This window comes from Lepus europaeus, chromosome 1 (assembly GCF_033115175.1).
Source record: "Lepus europaeus isolate LE1 chromosome 1, mLepTim1.pri, whole genome shotgun sequence".
Classification (NCBI taxonomy): Eukaryota; Metazoa; Chordata; class Mammalia; order Lagomorpha; family Leporidae; genus Lepus; species Lepus europaeus.
Window position 1 is genome coordinate 150033750 of NC_084827.1, and position 21727 is coordinate 150055476.

General features: G+C 41.5%; 1 protein-coding gene across 2 annotated transcripts in view; it reads right to left on the bottom strand.

Moving 5' to 3' along the window:
- Positions 1-21546, bottom strand: part of NDUFS1 (NADH:ubiquinone oxidoreductase core subunit S1) — a 34160-nt gene extending 12614 nt beyond the window's left edge. Inside the window, exons 1-13 of one of the 2 annotated variants that reach the window (XM_062190230.1) lie at positions 21456-21546; positions 17976-18040; positions 17018-17109; positions 12012-12119; positions 10585-10661; positions 9976-10057; positions 9754-9884; positions 9153-9338; positions 6527-6661; positions 5232-5346; positions 4351-4496; positions 3876-4004; positions 2507-2636 (exon numbers count right to left, since the gene is read on the bottom strand). In XM_062190230.1, the coding sequence (XP_062046214.1) occupies positions 2507-2636; positions 3876-4004; positions 4351-4496; positions 5232-5346; positions 6527-6661; positions 9153-9338; positions 9754-9884; positions 9976-10057; positions 10585-10661; positions 12012-12119; positions 17018-17109; positions 17976-18036 (1392 nt within the window). In that variant the 5' untranslated portion in view covers positions 18037-18040; positions 21456-21546. Of the gene's footprint in view, positions 1-2506; positions 2637-3875; positions 4005-4350; positions 4497-5231; positions 5347-6526; positions 6662-9152; positions 9339-9753; positions 9885-9975; positions 10058-10584; positions 10662-12011; positions 12120-17017; positions 17110-17975; positions 18041-18277; positions 18300-21455 lie in introns of those variants that run through there. The other variant, XM_062190238.1, reaches the window with a different exon arrangement.
- Positions 21547-21727: the final 181 nt, after the last annotated feature.

Below are 21727 nucleotides of genomic sequence, written 5' to 3' on the forward strand. Positions count from 1 at the left end.
CTATAGAAGATTATAAAAAAAAAAACTCAAAAGGTAAAACGATTGATAGAAGATAGAAAAAGAGATCCAATATTTGGGGTTAGAATTCTTAATGAAGGGAGCAGGCTTTTGGCCTAGCAGTTGAGATGCCTGTCTCTCACACTGCATTGCTTGCGACTAACTGCCCCTTCCTGCCCTTGACTCCAGTTTTCTGCCAATGTAGAATCTGGGAAGGGGCCAGAGCCGTGGTGCAGTAGGTCAATCCTCTGCCTGTGGTGCTGGCATCCCACATGGATGCCGATTCAAGTCCCGGCTGCTCCGCTTCCAATCTAGCTCTCTGCTGTAGCCTGGGAGAGCAGTGGAAGGTGGCCTAAGTGCTTGGGCCCCTGCGCCCACGTGGGAGACCAGGAAGAAGCACCTGGATACTGGCTTCAGATCGGCACAGCTCCAGCCGTTGCAGCCATTTGGGGAGTGAACCAGTGGAAGGGAAACCTTTCTCTGTCTCTCCCTCTCACTATCTGTAACTCTGACTCTCAAATAAATAAATAAATGTTAAAAAAAAAAAAAAAAAGGAACCTGTGAAGAAACAGTGATGGCTCCAGTGATTGGGTTCCTGTCATCCATGTGGCTGACTTTGATGGAATTCCCAGCTCCTGGCCCAACCCTAACTATTGCAAGCATTTGGGGAAACAACCAGTAGACAGGAGTCCTCTGTCTTTCATATAAATCTAAAACAACTTTTAAAAAGATTTATTTAAAAAAAGAAAAAATAAGAAAAAAGAAAAAAAATTTCTTAATGAAGAGAATTAATAGAAAATACGCTGAAATAAGCAACAGAAGAAAACACTCCCTAAGAACACCAAGTATCTACCACAAGGGACAAGAACTACAGAGAAGAGAAAAACTTTTCATTGAATACTTTTGATCTTTCAGTGAAAATGTTTTTCCTATTCAAAACAAATAAGTTGGACTGGCTGCTTTGTCCTTTCACACTTCATCATCTTGCATATACCTGGACCTCTAAGTGAAGAACCACACTGGAACTATGAGGAGAAGTTCTCTACAAACACAGGTGAGTAAGCAAATGCACTGAGGACAGCAAAACAGGAAGGCAGTCTCCTCCTTGATGATATCCTTGGACAACTGCATGATCCTTTAGGGCAGGGGTTAGGGAATCTTTTATCCGCCAAGAGCAATTTGGATACTTATACAGGCCATAAAAAATTATCAACTTAAATTTTTGCCTGTTCTAGATTTACTGAATTGAGTCCCACCTGCAGTTGCCTTGGCACAGCCAGACAAAATCGGCCTTATAGGGCCTGTGGGCCAGATGTTCCCCACTCCTGATTTACACTAACTCCAGACTGTTTATTATATGAAAAACAAAAACCCTTTAGTTTATTAACCTCTCCCACCACACACAGATCCTAAAGAGAACCTTGAATCTTCATGCTGAAAGCATATAATGTCCCATAACTAATGGTAGAGAACCACCCTCATGAAGACATACAGTAAAGCTGACTCAACTCCAAGGATAAATCAGATATCAAGGATAAAGAACCTGGGCAGGAAAGGATGGGGACAGCATAAGGCTGACATTGGGCTTCTGCACCATTACAGGCAATGTCTTTAAAGTTCAGATTCAAAAAAAACAGTGTGACCTTAGAATTTAATATCATGACAAGCTGTCTTTTCAGGAATAAAACATTCTTAAGCAAGCAAGAAATTAATTAAATAATAAAGAATACAGAAATTAAAAAAACAAGTATTGGTAAAATTTCTTTCAACAATATTAACTCTAATGGTAAAGAAAAATTTAATTGAAAATGAAAGTTCAATTCTATCAGGTTTCTTCCATTTCTTTTCAGATAAATTCAAGTAAATTTAGTCCTGATAATAAAATAGCATGTATTGTATGATTTCATTTTTGTTTATATATTCCTCTCTATATACATAGACAGAGCATTATAGAGTTTCATCAATATCTGTTTTAGGATGCTGGGATTCTAGAAACTGCTTTACTCTGTTCCATGTTCTTTTCTGTATTGCCATAATTTTTTTACAATAATCACATAGTGTTGTTACCAAAACAACAAACCTTAAAAATATTTAGAAATCAATAGTATATGGCCGGCGCCGCGGCTCACTAGGCTAATCCTCCGCCTTGCGGCGCCGGCACCCAGGGTTCTAGTCCCGGTCGGGGCACCGATCCTGTCCCGGTTGCCCCTCTTCCAGGCCAGCTCTCTGCTGTGGCCAGGGAGTGCAGTGGAGGATGGCCCAAGTCCTTGGGCCCTGCACCCCATGGGAGACCAGGAGAAGCACCTGGCTCCTGCCATCGGATCAGCGCGGTGCACCGGCTGCAGCGCACCTACCACGGCGGCCATTGGAGGGTGAACCAACGGCAAAAGGAAGACCTTTCTCTCTGTCTCTTTCACTGTCCACTCTGCCTGTCAAAAAATAAAAAATTAAAAAAAAAAAAAGAAAGAAAGAAAGAAATCAACAGTATATACATATAACTTGCGAGCACCTGGCTGAATGGATGTGTACCAGAAGCAATGTCTTGAAGAATCTGAGGGGAGTCTCCCAGATGATCATATCTGTAGGTAAGGTCCACAGGACTGCCTATAAGGGCCACTTTTAAGTCATTATGAAGCCAACTGAAATAAAAATGTTTTGAGAGCTAAATAAGTACAATTATTGGTTTCATCATGGCTAAGTGCTATATCTAGTTATTATTCAAAATATTAGAAGCACACAAAGAACATTTAACCTTAACAGATATAATTTACTATGTACCTTTTAAAACATAGTGCTGCGAAAAAAAAAAAAAAAAAAACAACAAAAAACAAAACACACACACACACACAATAACAGAAAAAACCACCAAGGAAATTCAATGTATCAATTTGCTGTGCAGGAATACTAACTACAAGTCAGCTGTAAGCAAAGACTTCAATTTTACAGTAATTGATTTGTAGTTTGTATTTTGCAGTATTTACATGACAGACTCACTTATCTTTTATTTATCCATTAAGGACACTCAAACATAGCTCATGAAGATAAACTGTCATTCATATTTATTCTTTATGGCAAGGTACTATGGATCCAGCTTCTCCAAAAATAGTCATAAATGCAGGACCACATATTTGGTCTGTCTGAGACAATGCTAGTTTTCAACTGTTTTCTTAAAGTAATTAACAACTCCCATCATTCTCAACAGTTTCTTGGTTCAGGCAATAAATTATCTGGTTGCTCTATTCATAAATCTCCAGGATATAAATAAAAACAGTGGGGGGAGTAGCTGTTATACAAAGTAATGGCCTGTGCTTTCTAAAAACAGTGAAAAAAAAAAAGTAGGGAAGGAGAGAGTTCTGAAGAGTCAGGATGCTAGCTGCAATGCGTAACTACAGGCTGGATGCTGGGCAGGAAAAAAATGGCTATAAAAGAAATTTTAGGAAAATTCATGAAATCTGAATACAAACTATGGATTAGACAACAACAATTTTTATGAATACTAAATTTCTTCCTTATCAAAGAGAATATCCCCTTTCCTTGGAAAACCCAAACTGAAGGATTTATGGATAAATGGGTACTATGCCTACAATTTCCACATGATTCAGAAAATTATACTCGCATAGACTCATAAGACAAATGGCAAAATGTTAACATCAATTAATCTGGGTGAGTAGTACATGAAAAGAGGTATGCACAGACCATTTTAAATATCTTGAATTATTTCAAAATAAAAAATGAAATAAATTTAAAAAAATGGGGGGCACATAAATCTGTTAGGAACTGCCTTCTAATTACCTTTTGGAATCTCAGGTACAATGTAATTTTTCATATATAAGATAGAAAAAAAATCTTTTTAGCACTGAATAAATATTATTACTAACCTCTTTCTAATCCTGGCGTTAAATAATGGTGCCTCAAAACGTGGATTTGTACCAACCAGAAGGACAACATCTGCCTCTTCCACACCAGCAATTGTGGTATTAAGAAGATAATTGGAACGTAAGTCTGTGCTATAAACAGAATACATAAAATCCAAGTTTACTTTATTTGAAAGCTTATATATGCCAAAAATCCATATTCTCTCATCATCAAATCTATGGCACTTCTAGACAAAAAATTTTCATAAAATATACCTAAATTAAAGCAAAGATACAGATACTTGGCAATAACTGGATTTTCTCATCTATAGCAGCTGATTTGATTTTCATCAGTATGTGAAAATAAGTTGGTGGACACGTTGGAGAATTCAGACTGTCACACAATGTCATTAATGCCATTGATGTAGTTGATTAGTAACTTGTAAAAATAAAAAAAAGGGAAAAAAGAAGGCCTAGATCATAGCTTCCTATTTCTCACCCGGCTCCTGCAGTAGGGAAGATCTCTTCAGTGCATAAGATGTCAGAGTCCACTCTATTAAGCAAATCTTTGAGAGCTACTAGGGCTTCAGCATCCACTAAGCCACCTGCAACTGCTGCTACATCCTTCCCTTGAAAACTCTGCAACTAGAAATGGATTAAGAGATGATCACCAAGAAGCCTACAATCAGCAGTGACCACAATGAATTGTTCAGAAAATAAACTTCTGACTAGAAAGTCTCACACTAATTATTAACCTAAAATTAAGAGGCATCAAGAGTATATGTGGAGCCAAGGCTAATAACACAGCTTGGAAGGAAACTTTTTTTTTTTTTTTTTTTAAGTATTTAGGGAACAAAGGGGCTTCAAAAAGAGGTCTGGAGAACTAAGACTATGGAGCCAGTTATTTTAACTGCAACCCATTCTAAGGAATTTGTCATTCCTTCCAGCTTTTTGTCTATGTTCCCTTTCTTCAACCCAAAAACTATCTCCTCAACTTTTGCTCTGGCAAGCCCCTATTCACTTTTACACACTGCTTAAAGAATCACCTTCTCTAGAAAGCATCTGGATGTACAAATCTTGGTTAAGTATCTCTCCTATACACCCCTTCTCCTATCACTCCCTGTACAAGTAACCACTGCAACACATGATGATTGCAATAATTAGGCATTTATGCATCGTTCTCCAATACAAGATTGCGGGAGGTAGAGAATTCTGTGCCAGTGGTCTTTATATTCCTGCATCCAGCATACATAACATCTGGCATATATTTCTCAAATTATTATCTTGGTAAGAGGAAAAAGGGAAGAGAATACACCCCCTTTATAGCAAAGATGTTTCTTGAAAATCACATACTATTTATTCTATATTTCAGTTTTTTACCATTCCAGCTACACGAGAGAGTGCATCCTCCCAGGAGGTATAGGTTAAAAGTCCCTTTTCGTTTCTGACCATCGGCTCAGTGAGTCTCTGACGCTTTAGTCCATCGTAGGCAAATCTAGACAACAGAAATTATACCATTTGTGTAATTTTATTAAAGGGGCAACTAAATGTTCAAGTTTAAAATCTACAAGAAACGCTGTTTAAATACAGGATGGTTAAAGTGTTAAATAAAATAATACCTAGTTATAAATAATTATTTGATTCTTTTGTGAACATTACCTAAAATCAAAACATTATCTAAAAAGCTTTATTTCTTTTATTTTTAAGTAACTCAACAATCCTTTTTTAAAAAAAGATTTTATTTATTTATTTATTTGAGAGGTAGAGCTAGAGAGAGAGGGAGGGATAGACAGAAAGAACTTCCTATGCTGGATCACTCCCCAAATGGCTTTAACAGCTATAGCTGAGCCATTCCAAAGCTATGGTACCATAGGCAGATGCAGAGGCCCAAATACTGGGGCCATCTTCCACTGCCTTTTTTTTTTTTTTTAAAGATTTATTTATTTATTGAAGGTCAGAGCTACAGAGAGAGAGAGAGAAAGAGAGAAAGGGAAAGACAGAGATCTTCCATCCACTGGTTTACCCCCTAGATGGTTTTGACAGTTGGGACGGGGCCAGGCAGAAGTCAGTAGCTTCCTCCATGTCTCCCACATGGGTGGCAAGGGCCCAAGAACTTCGGCCATCTTCCACTGCTTTCCCAGGCTCATTAGTAAGGAGCTGCATCAGAAGTAGAGCAGCCAGGACTCAAACCAGCACTCGTAAGATATGCTGCCATTGCAGTTGGTGGTTTACCCACTGCACCACAACACTAGCCACTGCATAAAGTAATTTTGATAAAATATCTAGAGGCATTCAAGTTTTATAAATAAAACATTTAGGGACCGGATGTAACTCCTAGGTGGAATTACAGGTTCCTGGCTCTGGCCTGGCCCAGCCCCAACTGTTGTAGACATTTAGTGGGGTGAACCAGTAGATGGAAAATCTCTTTCTCTCCGTCTCCCTCTCTCTGTGACTCTACCTTTCAAATAAATAAACCTTTCAAAAAAAATTACATTGTACAAACTCTTATAGACCTAGGAATTTGTCAGTTTTGTTCCATTCTCTATATAAGCAGTTCAAATTTCAACTGCTTATTCATTAACCCATTTGGAAATATGAGACACAACTCTTTAAAATTATGATAAAGTTTCTTAAAATCAATTGTAAAATGTAAGGAAAATAATATAAGTTCATACCTGGTTTTATCAGAGATCCACTCTTCATTGATGTCCTCATGCATACGTGGCAAAATCCGCATCACCTCTCCAGTTCTTGTGCTAACTACAATATTACTTCCAACTGCATCCATCACATCAATGGATTCTGTCTTTCTGAAAAATAAACACATGCATGAGACACCAGTTCAAAGTTCACAGAGGGGCAGGCATTGTGGCACAGCTGATTAAGCTGTCACCTGGAACACCCACATCCTAGGTCAAGCATCATCTTTGCATCCAATCCAGCTTCCTGTAAATGTGCACCCTGGAAAGCAACAGATGATGGCTCAGGTACGTGGTTCCCTCCCACCCACATGAAAGACTTGGATTGAATTCCTGGCTCCTGGCTTCGACCTGGCCAAACCATGGCTACTGTAGGCAACTGGGGAATGAACCAGCACACACAATAATGAAGCATTTAAAACCATTTTCTGACAGATGTGCCCCTTTGCCAAGTGATGCCCAACACTGCACAGGGACTCTCCAGAGTCCCTATCAGCATGAAGGACCTCCCCAATTGCAGCCCCAGAACCTACCAGACTCTAGAACCATAAGCTGAATAAACCTTTTGTCTTCATAAAAAGAAAAAAAAAAAATCTATTCAATGCAGAAGACAGTATTGAGGGATTCCAACTAGCCAAATCTAGGGCTATTTGAATATTAAAATAAATACTAAGGGCAGACGTTTAGCCTGCTAAGATACCTGTAACCCACAATGGAGTGCCTGGGTTCAATACCTCTGACTCCTGACTCCAATTTCCTACTGATGCAAACAATGGAAGCAGAAGTGATGGCTCAAGTAATTGGGTCTCTGACTCCCATGTGGAAGACCTGGATTAAGTCACCAGCTCCTGACTTTGGCCCAGCCCTGGCTGTGGCACGTATTTAGGATGGGAGCTCGTGCTCTCTGCCTCTCAAATTAAAAAAAAAAAAAGCAAACAAAAATTAGGAAGGATAGGATTTCTGGTGATGGCATTAAGGAGTTCAACAGATCTTCCAACACCAAAAAGCAAAAATAAAATCAGAAAAAATCCACCTGTGTAGTACTTTGAAAATCTACCAAAGGTTTACAACAATGTGAGAAAAGCTTTTCTGAATAAAAAATTGCTTTGTTCCCTACCACCTATATAGGAGACCTGGACTGGATTTCAGGCTCCCAGCATTGGCATGATTCATTTGAAAAATGAACCAGAGGATAGAACATCTTTCTCTGTCTCTGTCTCTCTCTACGTTTCAAATAAAATGAAAATAAATAATAAATTTTTAAAAAGTTTAAAAAAGAATTAAGGCTGGCGCCGCGGCTCAATAGGCTAATCCTCTGCCTGCGGCACCGGCACCCCGGGTTCTAGTCCCGGTTGGGGTGCCGGATTCTATCCCGGTTGCCCCTCTTCCAGGCTAGCTCTTTGCTGTGGCCCGGGAAGGCAGTGGAGGATGGCCCAAGAGCTTGGGCCCTGCACCCCATGGGAGACCAGGAGAAGCACCTGGCTCCTGCCTTCGGATCAGCGCAGTGCGCCGGCCGCGGCGGCCACTGGAGGGTGAGCCAACGGCAAAAGGAAGACCTTTCTCTCTGTCTCTCTCTCTCGCTGTCCACTCTGCCTGTCAAAAAAAAAAAAAATTAAAGGAGAAGTAATGACAACCATGAATCAACATGTAGAGATTCTCACTAAAGATACTTTACAGAAAGTATACCTTAAAAAATAGGGGCTGGCGCCATGGCTCACTAGGCTAATCCTCCACCTGTGGTGCCGGTACTCCGGGTTCTAGTCCCGGTTGGGGTGCTGGTTCTGTCCCGGTTGCTCCTCTTCCAGTCCAGCTCTCTGCTGTGGCCCGGGAAGGCAGTGGAGGATGGCCCAAGTGCTTGGGCCCTGCACCCGCATGGGAGATAAGAGAAGCACCTGGCTCCTGGCTTCGGATAGGTGCAGCGCGCCAGCAGTGGCAGCCATTTGGGGGGTGAACCAACGGAAGGAAGACCTTTCTCTCTGTCTCTCTCACTGCCTGTCAAAAAAGGGGGGAGGGGGCACCTGTGCTGTGGCATAGTGGGTAAAGCTGCCACCTGCAGTGCCGGCATCCCATATGGGTGCTGGTTTGAGTCCTGGCTGCTCCATTTCCAATCCAGCTCCCTGCTATAGCTTGGGAAAGCAGAAGATGGCCCAAGTCCTTGGGCCCCTGCACCCACATTAGAGACCTGGAAGAAGCTCCTGGCTCCTGGCTTCAGATCAGCTTAGCTCCGGTTATTGTGGCCAATTGGGGAGCGAACCAGCAGAGATGGAAGACCTCTCTCTCTCTGCCTCTCCTCTGTGTAACTCTGACTTTCACATAAATAAATAAATCTTTAGAAAAAAGAAAACAAGACTAATTTACCCCTTAGAAGTTAAGTATTTTAGAATTAATTTTTAAGAGAACTACCATTAATTTAAACACGTTCATCTGCTTCTCAATCTAACAACTAATCTTTGATTAAAAGGGTTTTACTTAGGGCAAACAAAAACTTGGCATACCAAAATGATTAAAACTCCCAGAGAAAAACTACCCTTACCATTTTTTTGAACAGTAGTGAATTAAGGTCAAAAAGCAAATTGTAAAAAATGCAAAGGTGAATGAATACCTTGTTTCCCAAGGCCGGGCAGTAAAGGCATAGGGCTTAGAGGTTAGAGCACCTACAGGACAGATATCAATGATATTTCCAGATAGCTCAGACATGAACATCTTTTCAATATATGTGCCAACTTGCATATCATTTCCTCTGCCTGTTGTTCCCAAATCATCTACACCTGCAATCTCACTTGCAAACCTGCAAGACAATAATGTGCCATCAAATGGTTAAGTCTAGCAAAATTATTGCCTTTCCTATTCACAATCAGAGACAATAATTTTCAAAACACCGAAACAACATGAGTATATACTCAATGACAAGCACAGTCCATGAATATAAGATTCAATAAATGTTTGCATTTAACTAATGTATTACAAAAAGAAAATTTCACAAGTATCACAGAGTGAATGTTTATAGATTTTATTTTATAAATCCAAGTAAAGTTGATATTAACTAAACTGTCATTTTATTGGTATATGCAAAAAACACTTAAAAAATAACAACCCTCTTTTCAAATCAAATAGGTTGCCACCCTATCTAATGTTATTATTCCACCAAAGTTTGTGAGAACTAAGTACAAAATGATATTCCAAGGAAGAGAAGAAAAAAATACCTGATGCAGCGAGTACACTGTATGCATCTGGTCATGATGGTCTTTACCAAAGGCCCAATGTTTTTGTCCTCCACAGCACGTTTCCCCTCTAAAAATCGGCTCCTATCACTTCCAAACATCATGGATTGGTCCTTAAGCAGATTATGAAAGAGTCAATCCAATGCTACTAATGAAATTAAAATCTGAGACAACCCACAAGATTTACAAACTTTGACCACATACCTGCAGATCACATTCACCTCCTTGGTCACAAATAGGACAGTCCAGTGGGTGATTTGCTAATAAGAACTCCATCACACCTTCTCTATATGAAAAGTTATAATATATAAAATGACATAAGATGCTAGCACTCAAAATCATTTACCTATAAGCTTTTAAGTAACTTTCAAAGATAAATGCTTAAGAATAACTTCACATTAATTTTATATCAGAAATGCCAATGTTAACTATCCTTCTAGAAGCATTATATGGAAATTGCTTATAGAAGCCTATATTAAAATATCATTAGAAAACCTAGAAAATCATGACTTCTAGCAGTACAAAGTTGTCAAAGTTACTAAACAGTCCTCAGAAAATATTCACACTAATTTAAAACAAAAACAATCAACACCAGAACTGGCACATCTCAGCCCAATAGGCCCAGATTCACGGTTCATGATAACACTGAATAAATTACTAAACAAAGGTTTTTAATGATGACCCCATCCTAGGTACAACAGCACAAATCCGACCTCCTTTATTGAATTCCTAATCTATGCAAAGCTCCCAAATATCAAAATGTGTAATTTTTCTGCTTTAAGAAAGATTATTGCATTAGTAATAATAAAATACCGGGCTTTCTTAGATTTTTCTGAGTTTGTCAGGATATTCCAACCCTTCATTACTGGCATGGCACATGCAGCTACCACCTAGAATTTCAATGGAAAAAAAACTGTATTTGTATAGGAACCTAATACATGAAAACATTAAATTATACATTTGAAAACAAAGAACACAGTAGCTTTTTAAAGGCTGAATTTTTAAATGTTTCATATTCACACTTGATGTTAGCCAAAAGGCTGAGAAGCAATAACATTTTCATATTAACAAATGATAACCTGACACTTCATTATTTCTCTAAGAAACAAACAAGACACTTCTATGGTTTGGATAAGATTTGTCCCCACAAAGGTTCATGTGCTGGAAGCTTGGTCAATATAATAGTATTACAAGGAGTGGGGCCTGACAGGATCACAGTGCACCTAGTGAAAGGATTAATGCTGGTCTTGAGGAGTGGGTTAGGTATTGTAAGAGTACATTAGTTCCAAAAAAATAAGAGTAGATTAGTTTCTAAAAGAGCAGGCTGTTTAAGAGTAACCCTTGTTCTCTCATGGTCTCTTGCTTTCTCTACTGCCATATTATAAAGCAGCCAGAAAGACTCTCCCCAGAGTCCATCAGATAGGGCTACATCATTTTGAACTTTCAGCCTCCAAAAAAGAGCTAAATAAACCTCTTTATAAAGTATTCAACCTAACGTACTATTGCAGCAATGCAATGCAGACTAAGACAGATATCCTGAGAGAGATATGGAAGGAGGGAGGGAGAAAGAGAAGGGAAAAAAGGAGGAAGGGAGGAAGAAAGGGAAGTATCATTATATTATCTATATCATTATATTCTTAGAATTCTATCTATGAACTATATTGAATCTGTTCTCTATTAATATTACATTTATATGAAATTGATTAGAATTTTAGTAATTGTTATGCATTTGCTGTGACCCTGAGAATCTAAAGTACTAATAAATTCCAAAAAAAAAAAAGACATCCTACTTCAGTTTATTCTGTCAGTGCCATTTTTAATTCTGCTCTGAAATAGAGCATAAAATAATTTTGCTTTTGATTAACTAGATACTACGGAATTAAAACTGACATGTCAAAATGCAATTAAACTACTGAAAAGTGAAACTCCTCACTGCAACTCTTTTCTCTAGTGAAAAACAGAACCACAAAAGCACTTTTAATTTGCTTCTGGGGACTATCCTAGCTGTGTGTCATAGAACCATTTGGAAATACTGACAGACATAAGAAGTCCTCATTAATCTCTAGATCTGTTTCAGCTACATGCGCTTGGGTTTATAAAGTACTTCCATCAATGAGTTTTCAATGTAAAATGAAGAGTATTAATTTGCCCCTCCCCCCAATTAAATATTGATTCTAAACAAAATTGCTGCAAGATTTCTACCTTCCACAGAATGGTGTGGAATTTTTGGTATGAAGTACCTTAGGAGCTTTCTCAATTTCAACAAGGCACATCCTGCAGTTTCCAGCAACGGACAACCTTTCATGATAACAGAACCGAGGTATCTGCATGCCAACTTTCTCACATGCCTAGAAGACAAAATAAAAAATCTTGTGCATTAGGATAATCTGATCTCATCTCTGTTGTCACTGATACAAATAAAAAAGGAAAAAAATGGGACCATCTTATTTCTATCTATAAATCTCTTTATTTTCATCTGTTCTTCAGTCACTGAAGAAATTCCCTCCTCTTTCCTCTTGATCCCAATCCTTGTTGGTTCTGAAGCTGCCTCAGAGAATCGAAGGATCTCAGTATGCCTTCGTTTATATGGAAGATACTGGATAAAGTACTCTTGGACTGTTGAAGGACTGACTTCCATATCCACTTTTGCACCCCTGTCCCTAGGTCCTGTTCAACTGACCTAGCAGTTTCCTCCTGGACTTCTCTTTGCCTTGCTCCTCTACTTTAGGGAGTAGAGACTCTATTTCAGACCACGTAGCTGGCTGTGATCCACTCCTATCTTTGGCCCCACATTTCCCAACCAGGGCTCACATTCTCAGTGTGACTGAAGCCCTTTCCAGTTCCTGTCTGCCAAATCCCAGGCATTAGCCCTGTTGTAATTATCACCTCCAATTTTCTACAAGTTCCTTCTCCTTTTAGCCTATAATGATGTTCAGATTTCCTCCAGAGTCAGTTTATCCATAATCACTCCTCACTCTAAAACAGCCTACTTAATTTCCAATGATTTAACTACAAGTACTTTGTCATCAATAATGTTTTGAGTGTTTCACATATGATAGATACAATAGATATATGAGTACCTCAAAATGACAAGTTTATTTTGGTGCAAAACATTTTCAAATCCATGCATAAGATAGGTTTTCAAAGTTTGTGGAAATGCATATTATAAAATACTTCACAGAGTTCAAAAAAAATTTTTTTTTTGACAGGCAGAGTGGATAGTGAAGGAGAGAGACAGAGAGAAAGGTCTTCCTTTTTGCCGTTGGTTCACCCTCCAATGGCTGCCGCGGCTGGCGCACTGCACTGATCCGAAGGCAGGAGCCAGGTGCTTCTCCTGGTCTCCCATGCGGGTGCAGGGCCCAAGGACTTGGGCCATCCTCCACTGCCTTCCCGGGCCATAGCAGAGAGCTGGCCTGGAAGAGGGGCAACCGGGATAGAATCCAGCCCCCTGACCGGGACTAGAAATCGGTGTGCCGGCACCGCAAGGCGGAGGATTAGCCTGTTAAGCCACGGCGCCGGCCCAAAATTTTTTACACCAAAAGAAATTTATCATTTAATTCTATTTTTCCATGGACTTTTTAAAAAGATTTATTTATTTGAAAGGCAGAATGACAGAGAGCGAGAGACAGAGAGAGGATCTCTCACTTGCTGGTTCACTCCCCAATGCCCTCCTACAGGCTGAAGCCAGGACTCAGGAACTCCATCCAGGTCTCCCATGTAGGTGGCAGGACCTAAGTACTTGGGGCATCATTACTTGCCTCTCAGGTGCATTAGCAAGAAGCTAGATGGGAAGCAAGAAGCTAGAAGTAAGAACCTAAATGGAAAGTAGGGGCAGGACTCAATTCTAGGCACTCAATATGGGAGGCAGGCATCACGGTTGGCAATTTAACTTGTTATGCCCCAACACCCATCCCTCGATGAACTTTTTGAAATATCCTTGCATAGTAATGAACAAGCTTCACACTCAGTTATATTCCATATGATTATCTGCAGCCCTGAGGACATGCATTTTTCCAAGCTTCAGATTTAAACAAGCCTTTGCACATATTCTACTGATAGCTTAAATTCAATCTATTTCTGCTCTCCACATATAGCCTCAAACAGACTAACAAAACCTGAAAAACCACAAAAATTCCTCTCCTTTCCATCAGTCCAAAATGCCTATTTGTCTAAATCTTGTTCTCCCTTAAATCTCCCCTCTTGTTTCTATTCCTAATGCTACTATTTTAGATCTTTTTATTTTCTACTCCACTAATACTTTTTCCCTGTCTTTCACTCCAATTTTGCCATTCTCCAAACCTCTACATCATCCTCTACAGTCATTGTCACACTACTTGCTAGCCACCAAAACTCCCAATGGGTCAAACTACCAGCTCTTTTGCATCATAGATGTTGTATTTTATGACTGGACGTTTCCTTCCTCAATAACGTGATTTTCTGTCATCTCATCTTCTACTTATATCTTATGTTCCATCAATAGCAAACAATTTGAAGCGTCCTAAATACAACAAGTTTCCAGCTTTAGCTAATTATTTTTTCATAGAAAATGTACATCCTCGTTCTTCACATATAAACACACCTATTCATCCTTTAAAATCTTTAGGGATTACCAGCCTCCTACCCTTGCTAAAATACTTTTGTCACATGAAATACTTAGTACTTACATGTCTATGCCTAGCAGATAGTATAGAAATGACTGCTGAATTAAACAAAGAACATTTAGCTCTGTGATAACTTGCAGATGAAATTAAGCATCAACTCTCTATGACCAAATTTGTTATTTCTGAAAGAATTTGGAAAAATTAAACATACGGGATATAAATTTAAGAACACATTACCATTATTTTACCAAGTTTGTAGGACACATTCTTTTTTTTTTTTTGACAGGCAAAGTGGATAGTGAGAGAGAGAGACAGAGAGAAAGGTCTTCCTTTTTGCCGTTGGTTCACCCTCCAATGGTCGCTGCGGCCGGCGCATCGCGCTGATCCAAAGCCAGGAGCCAGGTGCTTCTCCTGGTCTCCCATGCGGGTGCAGGGCCCAAGGACTTGGGCCATCCTCCACTGCCTTCCCGGGCCATAGCAGAGAGCTGGCCTGGAAGAGGGGCAACCGGGATAGAATCCGGCGCCCCAACCGGGACTAGAACCCGGTGTGCTGGTGCCGCAAGGTGGAGGATTAGCCTGTTTAGCCACGGAGCCGGCCCACATTCTTAATTATTAAAAGTAGAAAGGGGGTGGACATTCTGGCACAGTGGGTTAAGTGAGCACTTGGGCACATGTAACCTGCATCACAGCATATGACATGGAGTCTCATCTCCACTTTTTTTTTTTTTTTTTTGACAGGCAGAGTGGACAGTGAAAGAGACAGAGAGAAAGGTCTTCCTTTTGCCGTTGGTTCACCCTCCAATGGCCGCCACGGCTGGCGTGCTGTGGCCGGCACACCGCGTTGATCCAATGGCAGGAGCCAGGTGCTTCTCCTGGTCTCCCATGGGGTGCAGGGCCCAAGGACTTGGGCCATCCTCCACTGCACTCCCTGGCCACAGCAGAGAGCTGGCCTGTAAGAGGGGCAACTGGGACAGAATCCAGCGCCCTGACCGGGACTAGAACCCGGTGTGCCGACGCCGCAAGGCGGAGGATTAGCCTGTTGAGCCACGGCGCCGGCCTCACTTTTTCTTTTTTTTTTAAGATTTATTTATTTATTTGAAAGAGCCACAGAGAGAGAGTGAGAGACAGAGAGAGAGAGATTTGATCAATCTTCTATCTGTTGGTTCACTCCCTAAATGGCCTCAGTGACCAGGGCTGGGCCAGGCTGAAGCTAGAAGCCAGGAGTGCCTTCTGCCACATGAGTGGCAGGGATCTAAGCACTTGGACCATCTTCCACTGCTTTTCTCAGGACATTAGCAGGGTGCTGGACTGGATGTGGAGCAGCCAGAACTCAAATGGCACCAATATAGGATGCCAACATTGCAGGCAGTGGCTTTACTCAGAACTCCACACGCCAATCAGTTGCCTCCACTTCTAATCCGATTTTCTATTAGTGAATCTGAGAGGCAGCAGATGATAGCGCAAATATTTGGTTTTCTGACACCAATGTGGAGACCTGGTTGGAGTTCATAATTATGGGTGCACCTTGCCTAGCCTTGGCTTTGCAGGCATCTGGGGAGTGAAGCAACAGATGAAGATCTCAGGGCTGGCGCTGTGGATTAAAGCCCCAGTCTGCAGTGCCAGCATCCCATAAAGGGGCCGGTTCAAGTCCTGGCTGTTTTATTTCTGATCCAGCTCTCTGCTGTGGCCTGGGAAAGCAGCAGAAGATGGCCCAAGTGTTTAGGCCCCTACAATCACCTGGGAGACCCAGAAGCTCCTGGCTTCGGACTGGCCCAGCTCTAGCCATGCGGGCAATTGGGGAGTGAACCAGAGGATGGAAGACCTCTCTCTCTGCCTCTCTGTAATTCTTTCAAATAAATAAATAAGTCTTTAAAAAAAAAAAAAAAAGATGAAGATCTCTTTCTGCCATTGTACTTTTCAAATAAATAAATAAATAAATAAATAAGCTTCAAAAAACAATATAAAGGTTAAATGAAACTAAAAAGCATTAAGCAAGCCCACAACAAAGATCACCTTTTCACAAACTTACCTAAAGTACCTATTACCTACAGTAAAATAATTTATTTCATGTAACTTCAAATTTCTTACTGGGTATTCAGTTGGAGAGTACAACTAAAATAAAAGAACTACCACAGTTCCCTAAGAATGAAAAAATAAATAAATAAATAATACCCAAGAGGGGCCAGCACTGTAGTGTAGCAGGTAAAGCTGCCACCTTCAGTGCTAGCATCCCATACAGGGGCCGGTTCAAGTCCTGGCTGTTCTACTTCTGATCAAGCTCTCGGCTATGGCCTGGGAAAGCAGCAGAAGATTGCCCAAGTCCTTGGGACCCTGCACCAATGTGGGAGATCTGGAAGAAGCTCCTGGCTCCTGGCTTTGGATCAGCACAGCTTCGGCTATTGTGGCCATCTGGGGAGTGAACCAGCAGATAGAAAACCTCTCTCTCTCACTGCCTCTCTGTAACTCTGCCTTTCAATTAAATAAATCTTTAAAAAAAGAAATGCCAAGAAAATCAAAGTACTTTTATGTAATTCTGTAGGTTTTTTTTAGAAGTAAATAAAGAGTATGAGGAAATAAACTGCTCCCCCCCCCCCCCAAATCAGAGCACACACAAACAAAAGTAAAGAATGAGAACCTTTGCTTACTTGGAGGACAGTAGTTCCCGGCTCCACCATGACAGACTGACCATCAACAAACACTTCAATCAAGTTGCTTGCGGCTGTGGCAGTCGTTCGAACTGACCATCAAAAACAATGAAGTGAAAAACAAATTAACAGAGTAGAATTTATTGATAATGGATGACAATAAATTAATTAATGCTATCCACAAGCCTAAAAATTTTCTTCATTTTATACTATTCCTTAAACTTTTACAATACTGAGTTAGAAAAAAAGCAAAGCTTTTTGGGGGCCAATGTTGTGACACAGGCAGATTAATCCCATCACCTGCAACGCTGGCATCTCATATGGGCACTAGTTGTGTTCTGGTTGCTCCACTTTTGATCCAGCTACCTGCTAATGCATCTAGGAAAGCAGCAGCAGATGACCCAAGTGCTTGGGCTGGGCCCCTGCCCCCACTGGAAGACCCAGAGGAAGCTCCTGGCTCCTGGCTTTGGCCTGGCCCAGCCCCAGCCATTGCAGACATTTGGGAAATGAACCAATGGATGGAAGATCTTTCTATCTTTCAAATAAACAAATAAATACATCTTAAAAAAAAAAAAAACACTAAGCTTTTTCTATCCTGATTGGCAAGTAGAATGTGGTTGTCTAATTTTAATACATTAAATTGAATATTTTAATACAACAGAAAATAAGTTCAAGGAAAGAATACTTCTCAAAAACAGAATGACTTGATTTTTCCATTTTGGCATTGACAGGTATTTCCTAATACTTTTCATTTCATGATAATTTCTGTAAATTGTTTAAGATAAAGCTGTATTTTTAAAATAATTCTGTCAACTTAAGATAATTTGCATCTATTTTTTGTTTAAAACAAATAATAGATTTAAGGCCTTTGAAGAAATAGTAAATAGTACATAGACCTACAAATTCACAAAGATAAAAATCTAACACTTACAAACCCAATTTAAAAAATAAAACTCACCATATCCTTTAGGAGATTTAGAAAGGCCTACTAGGGCCCTTCTTACAGGTATCCTTAACATGTTGCTAAAAATTAAAGAAAGAATTATATTACTGTCAGAAAACATGTACTTACAAACTTTTGGGCACTGTTTTACAGTTGTAAAGTACTTTAGGGGCAGGCATTTACCTAGCAGTTACACACTGATTAATGGGACTGGGGTTGTGGTGCAGCAGGTTGCTGGTTGGAGTACTGGCTGTTCTGCTTCCAATTCTGCTCTGTGCTAATGTGCCTGGGAAAGCAGAAGATAATGGCCCAAATACCTGAGCCCGTGCCATCCACATGGGAGACATGAATGGAGTTCCAGATTCCTGGCTTCAGCCTGGCCCAGCCCTAGTAATTATGGCCATTTGGGGAGTGAACCAGTGGTTGGAAGATCTCTGTCTCTCCCTCTCTCTGTCATTCAAACAAAATAAATCTTAAAAAAAAAAAAAAAAAAAAAAAAAAAAAAAAAGAGAGAGAGAGAGGTACCAATTAAGATTCCCACATCCCACATAAGAGTGCATAGATTCAATACTCAGCTCCAGCTCCCGAGTCTAGCTTCCTACCCATGCATATATAAATTTAGTTCCTGGTTCTCAGCTTTGGCAGGGCATAGCCCTGGCTGTTGTAGGCATTTCAGAAGTGAACAAGCAGATGGGAGGTCTTTGTCTCTCAAATAAATAAAAATTAAATAAAACAAAGCACCTCACATACATTATGTCAAACTCTGTAGATAAGGCTATTTCATCTCAGATATATTAACTGACTTACACAACGTCAAGAAGCTAAGAAGCAGTTATTGTATAAATTTGGGATACCTAATTCTGTATAAAGGGCGTTTTTGTTGTTTTCCTACAATAGAGAAATGATGAAACTTAAAACACTGCTAGATAGTAAAATAAATTGTAAGAGTAACACTTTTGGGGCTGGTGCTATGCCATAGCAGTTAAAGCCCCAGCCTGCACTACAGCATCCCATAGGGCGCCAATTCAAGTCCTGGCTACTCCATTTCCAATCCAGCTCTCTGCTATGGCATGGGAAAACAGCAGAAGATGGCACAAGTCCTTGGGCCCCAGCACCCACGTGGGGGACCCAGAGGAATCTCTTGGCTCCTGGTTTCAGATTGGCCCAGCTCCAGGCATTGTGGCCATTTGGGGAGTGAATCAGCAGATGGAAGACCTTTCTTTCTCTTTGTCTCTCTCTATGACTCTGTCTTTCAAATAAAATAAATAGGGGCCAGCACTGTGGCCAAGCGGATAAAGCCGCTGCCTGCAGTGCCAGCATCCCATATGGGTCCCTGTTCAAGTCCTGGCTGCTCCACTTCTGATCCAGCTCCCTGCTAATTGCCTGGGAAAGCAGTGGAAGATGGCCCCAGTGCTTAGGCCCCTGCCACCTATATGGGAAACATGGATGAAGCTCCTGGCTTCAGCCATTTAGGTAGTGAACCAGTGGACAGAGGATCTCTCTGTCTCTCCCTCCTTTTTTTTTTTTTTTTTTTTTAAAGATTTATTTATTTATTTATGTGAAAGAGCTACACAGAGAGAGAAGGAGAAGCAGAGAGAGAGAAAGAGAAAGGTCTTCCATCCACTGGTTCATCCCCCAGTTGGCTGCAATAGCCAAAGCTGCACCAATCCAAAGCCAGGAGCCAGGAGCTTCCTCCTGGTCTCCCATGCGGGTCCAGGGGCCCAAGGACTTGGGCCATCTTCTACTGCCCTCCCGGGCCATAGCAGAGAGCTGGATCAGAAGTGGAGCAGCTGGAACTTGAACCGGCGCCCCTATGGGATGCTGGTACTGCAGGTGGCGGCTTTACCCACTATGCCACAGCACTGGCCCCTCCAACTCTTTCAAATAAAGAATGAATTCTTTAAAAAACTATTGATGATATAAAGGCAAAACTCAATTTGTTTAATCAGCACTAACAGATTCAAAATCAACAATCAGTATTTCACAATACATTTGAAAACCTTTAATACTATCATAAACATACAACATTAAAAGTAGGTGCCCATTTTAGATAGATAGGAAATAAGCAGAAACAGGCTGTTTGTTGAACATCCAGAAGCAAATGTAATACTACAGAGCCCACACTTTGATATGTGCTTTTCATGTATTTATCTGGGGTGGGCATTCAGCCTTGCAGTTAAGATGCCAGTTACAACACTCTAGTCCCACACTGGAGTTACTAAGGTTCAATACCTAGTTCTGTCTTCTGAGTCCAACTTCCTGCTAATGCACACCCTGAGAGGTAGCAGCGATGCCTCCTGCTGGGTCCCTGGCACCCAGGTGGGAGGCCTAGATTGAGCTTCTTCCTGAAGTCTTCGTTCCCCAGCCCAGTCCCTGCTACCCCGGCCATTTGGGGAGTGAACCAGCAGATGGAACCTCTCTCTTCCACAATGTCCCCACAGCCCCAACCTTCTCCCTATTGGCTGTGGCCTCAGACTGACATGTTCTTCCCTTGGATTTTTCTGGAACCTCCTCATCCTTCCAATCTTGGCTTAAGAGCTTCCTCCCTGTCCCGAGGCTCTCCTACACCAGCCTATCTGAAGTTTCTTGATAGCTTCCTAATCGGTCACCCACCTTAGTCTTCTTTATGGACTCATTTCTGACTTAACAGCACAGGTTCAATAACCAGTGAATCTCCAATCTCTGGCCATAATTCATAAAGAGATCACTTTCTTGGAAGTGAGAAGTGCAAGTTCTCTGCCACCCTTACCACTCTACTTAACGACAACTCGGTTTAAAAACAAAATTTTGCACAAAAAGAAAACCTGTTAACAACTCACGTTGTTTGCTATACTCTGAACTTGTGTGTCTGCAGAGTTGGGTCTGACCCATGACCTTACAGTACATGCATCAGATCCGATCCCTGAAACTGGCGAGCAACACAGCTGTGTCATTCGCAGTACGACCGTGAGCTACCTTTAAAAGTCCTCCTGCTGTTTCCCCACCAGTGAAAGGGATAAAAAGTGCTACCCAAGGTCGTCAATGGAACAAAAATAAAAAAAAAAATTAAAAAAGCAAAGATCAGAGGCATGACGGCTGCAAAATCAACGGCGACTAAGCAATGATGTACAGTCCCAGGTACGATATGTGGAAATTCGTGGGGAAGTTCTTATCTTAGGCTTTTTAGGTCTTAGTCACCTGACACAGCTCCTCCCACCGGGGACAAAACGGCCTTCTCCTACGAAGGGAACGATCGGCTTTTGCCTGCAGGGAGAAGCTGGCCCACCGCCTGCATTCGGACCCTCTTCCTCCCCTCTGCTCCTTCAGGGCAGAGAGCATCACTAACAGCCTTCACCTGCCGGCTGGTGGGGACTCCCGGGCCGGGCAGGAGGGAGGCGGTGCCCAGTCAAGGACAAGAGGAGAATGAGTGTCCCGGGCCAGATGAAACAGTCCTCCTGCCAAAAACTAACCCCCTGGCTGAGAAACCTCAGCCCTCCGACCCAAATACGACCTCACCTTCTCCCCGGAGCTGCCGAGGCTGCGCTGTTACCTGTCCGGACCGCTCCGACCCTCTCAGAAGCCGGGTCGCCTATTCAATATGGCGGCCTCGGCTAACTCCGTCAATCGGGCCCAGGCGACGGAAACCCAGGAGGGACCAGAAACCCCACATTCGACAATTTCCCGCTTAGCCCCGACAGAGGGCGGGACGGAGGTCGCAGCCGCCAGAGACGGAACGACTCGGGTCCGCAGTTCCGCCGGAAGTGGCCGGAAACCCGGAGACCGAGCGC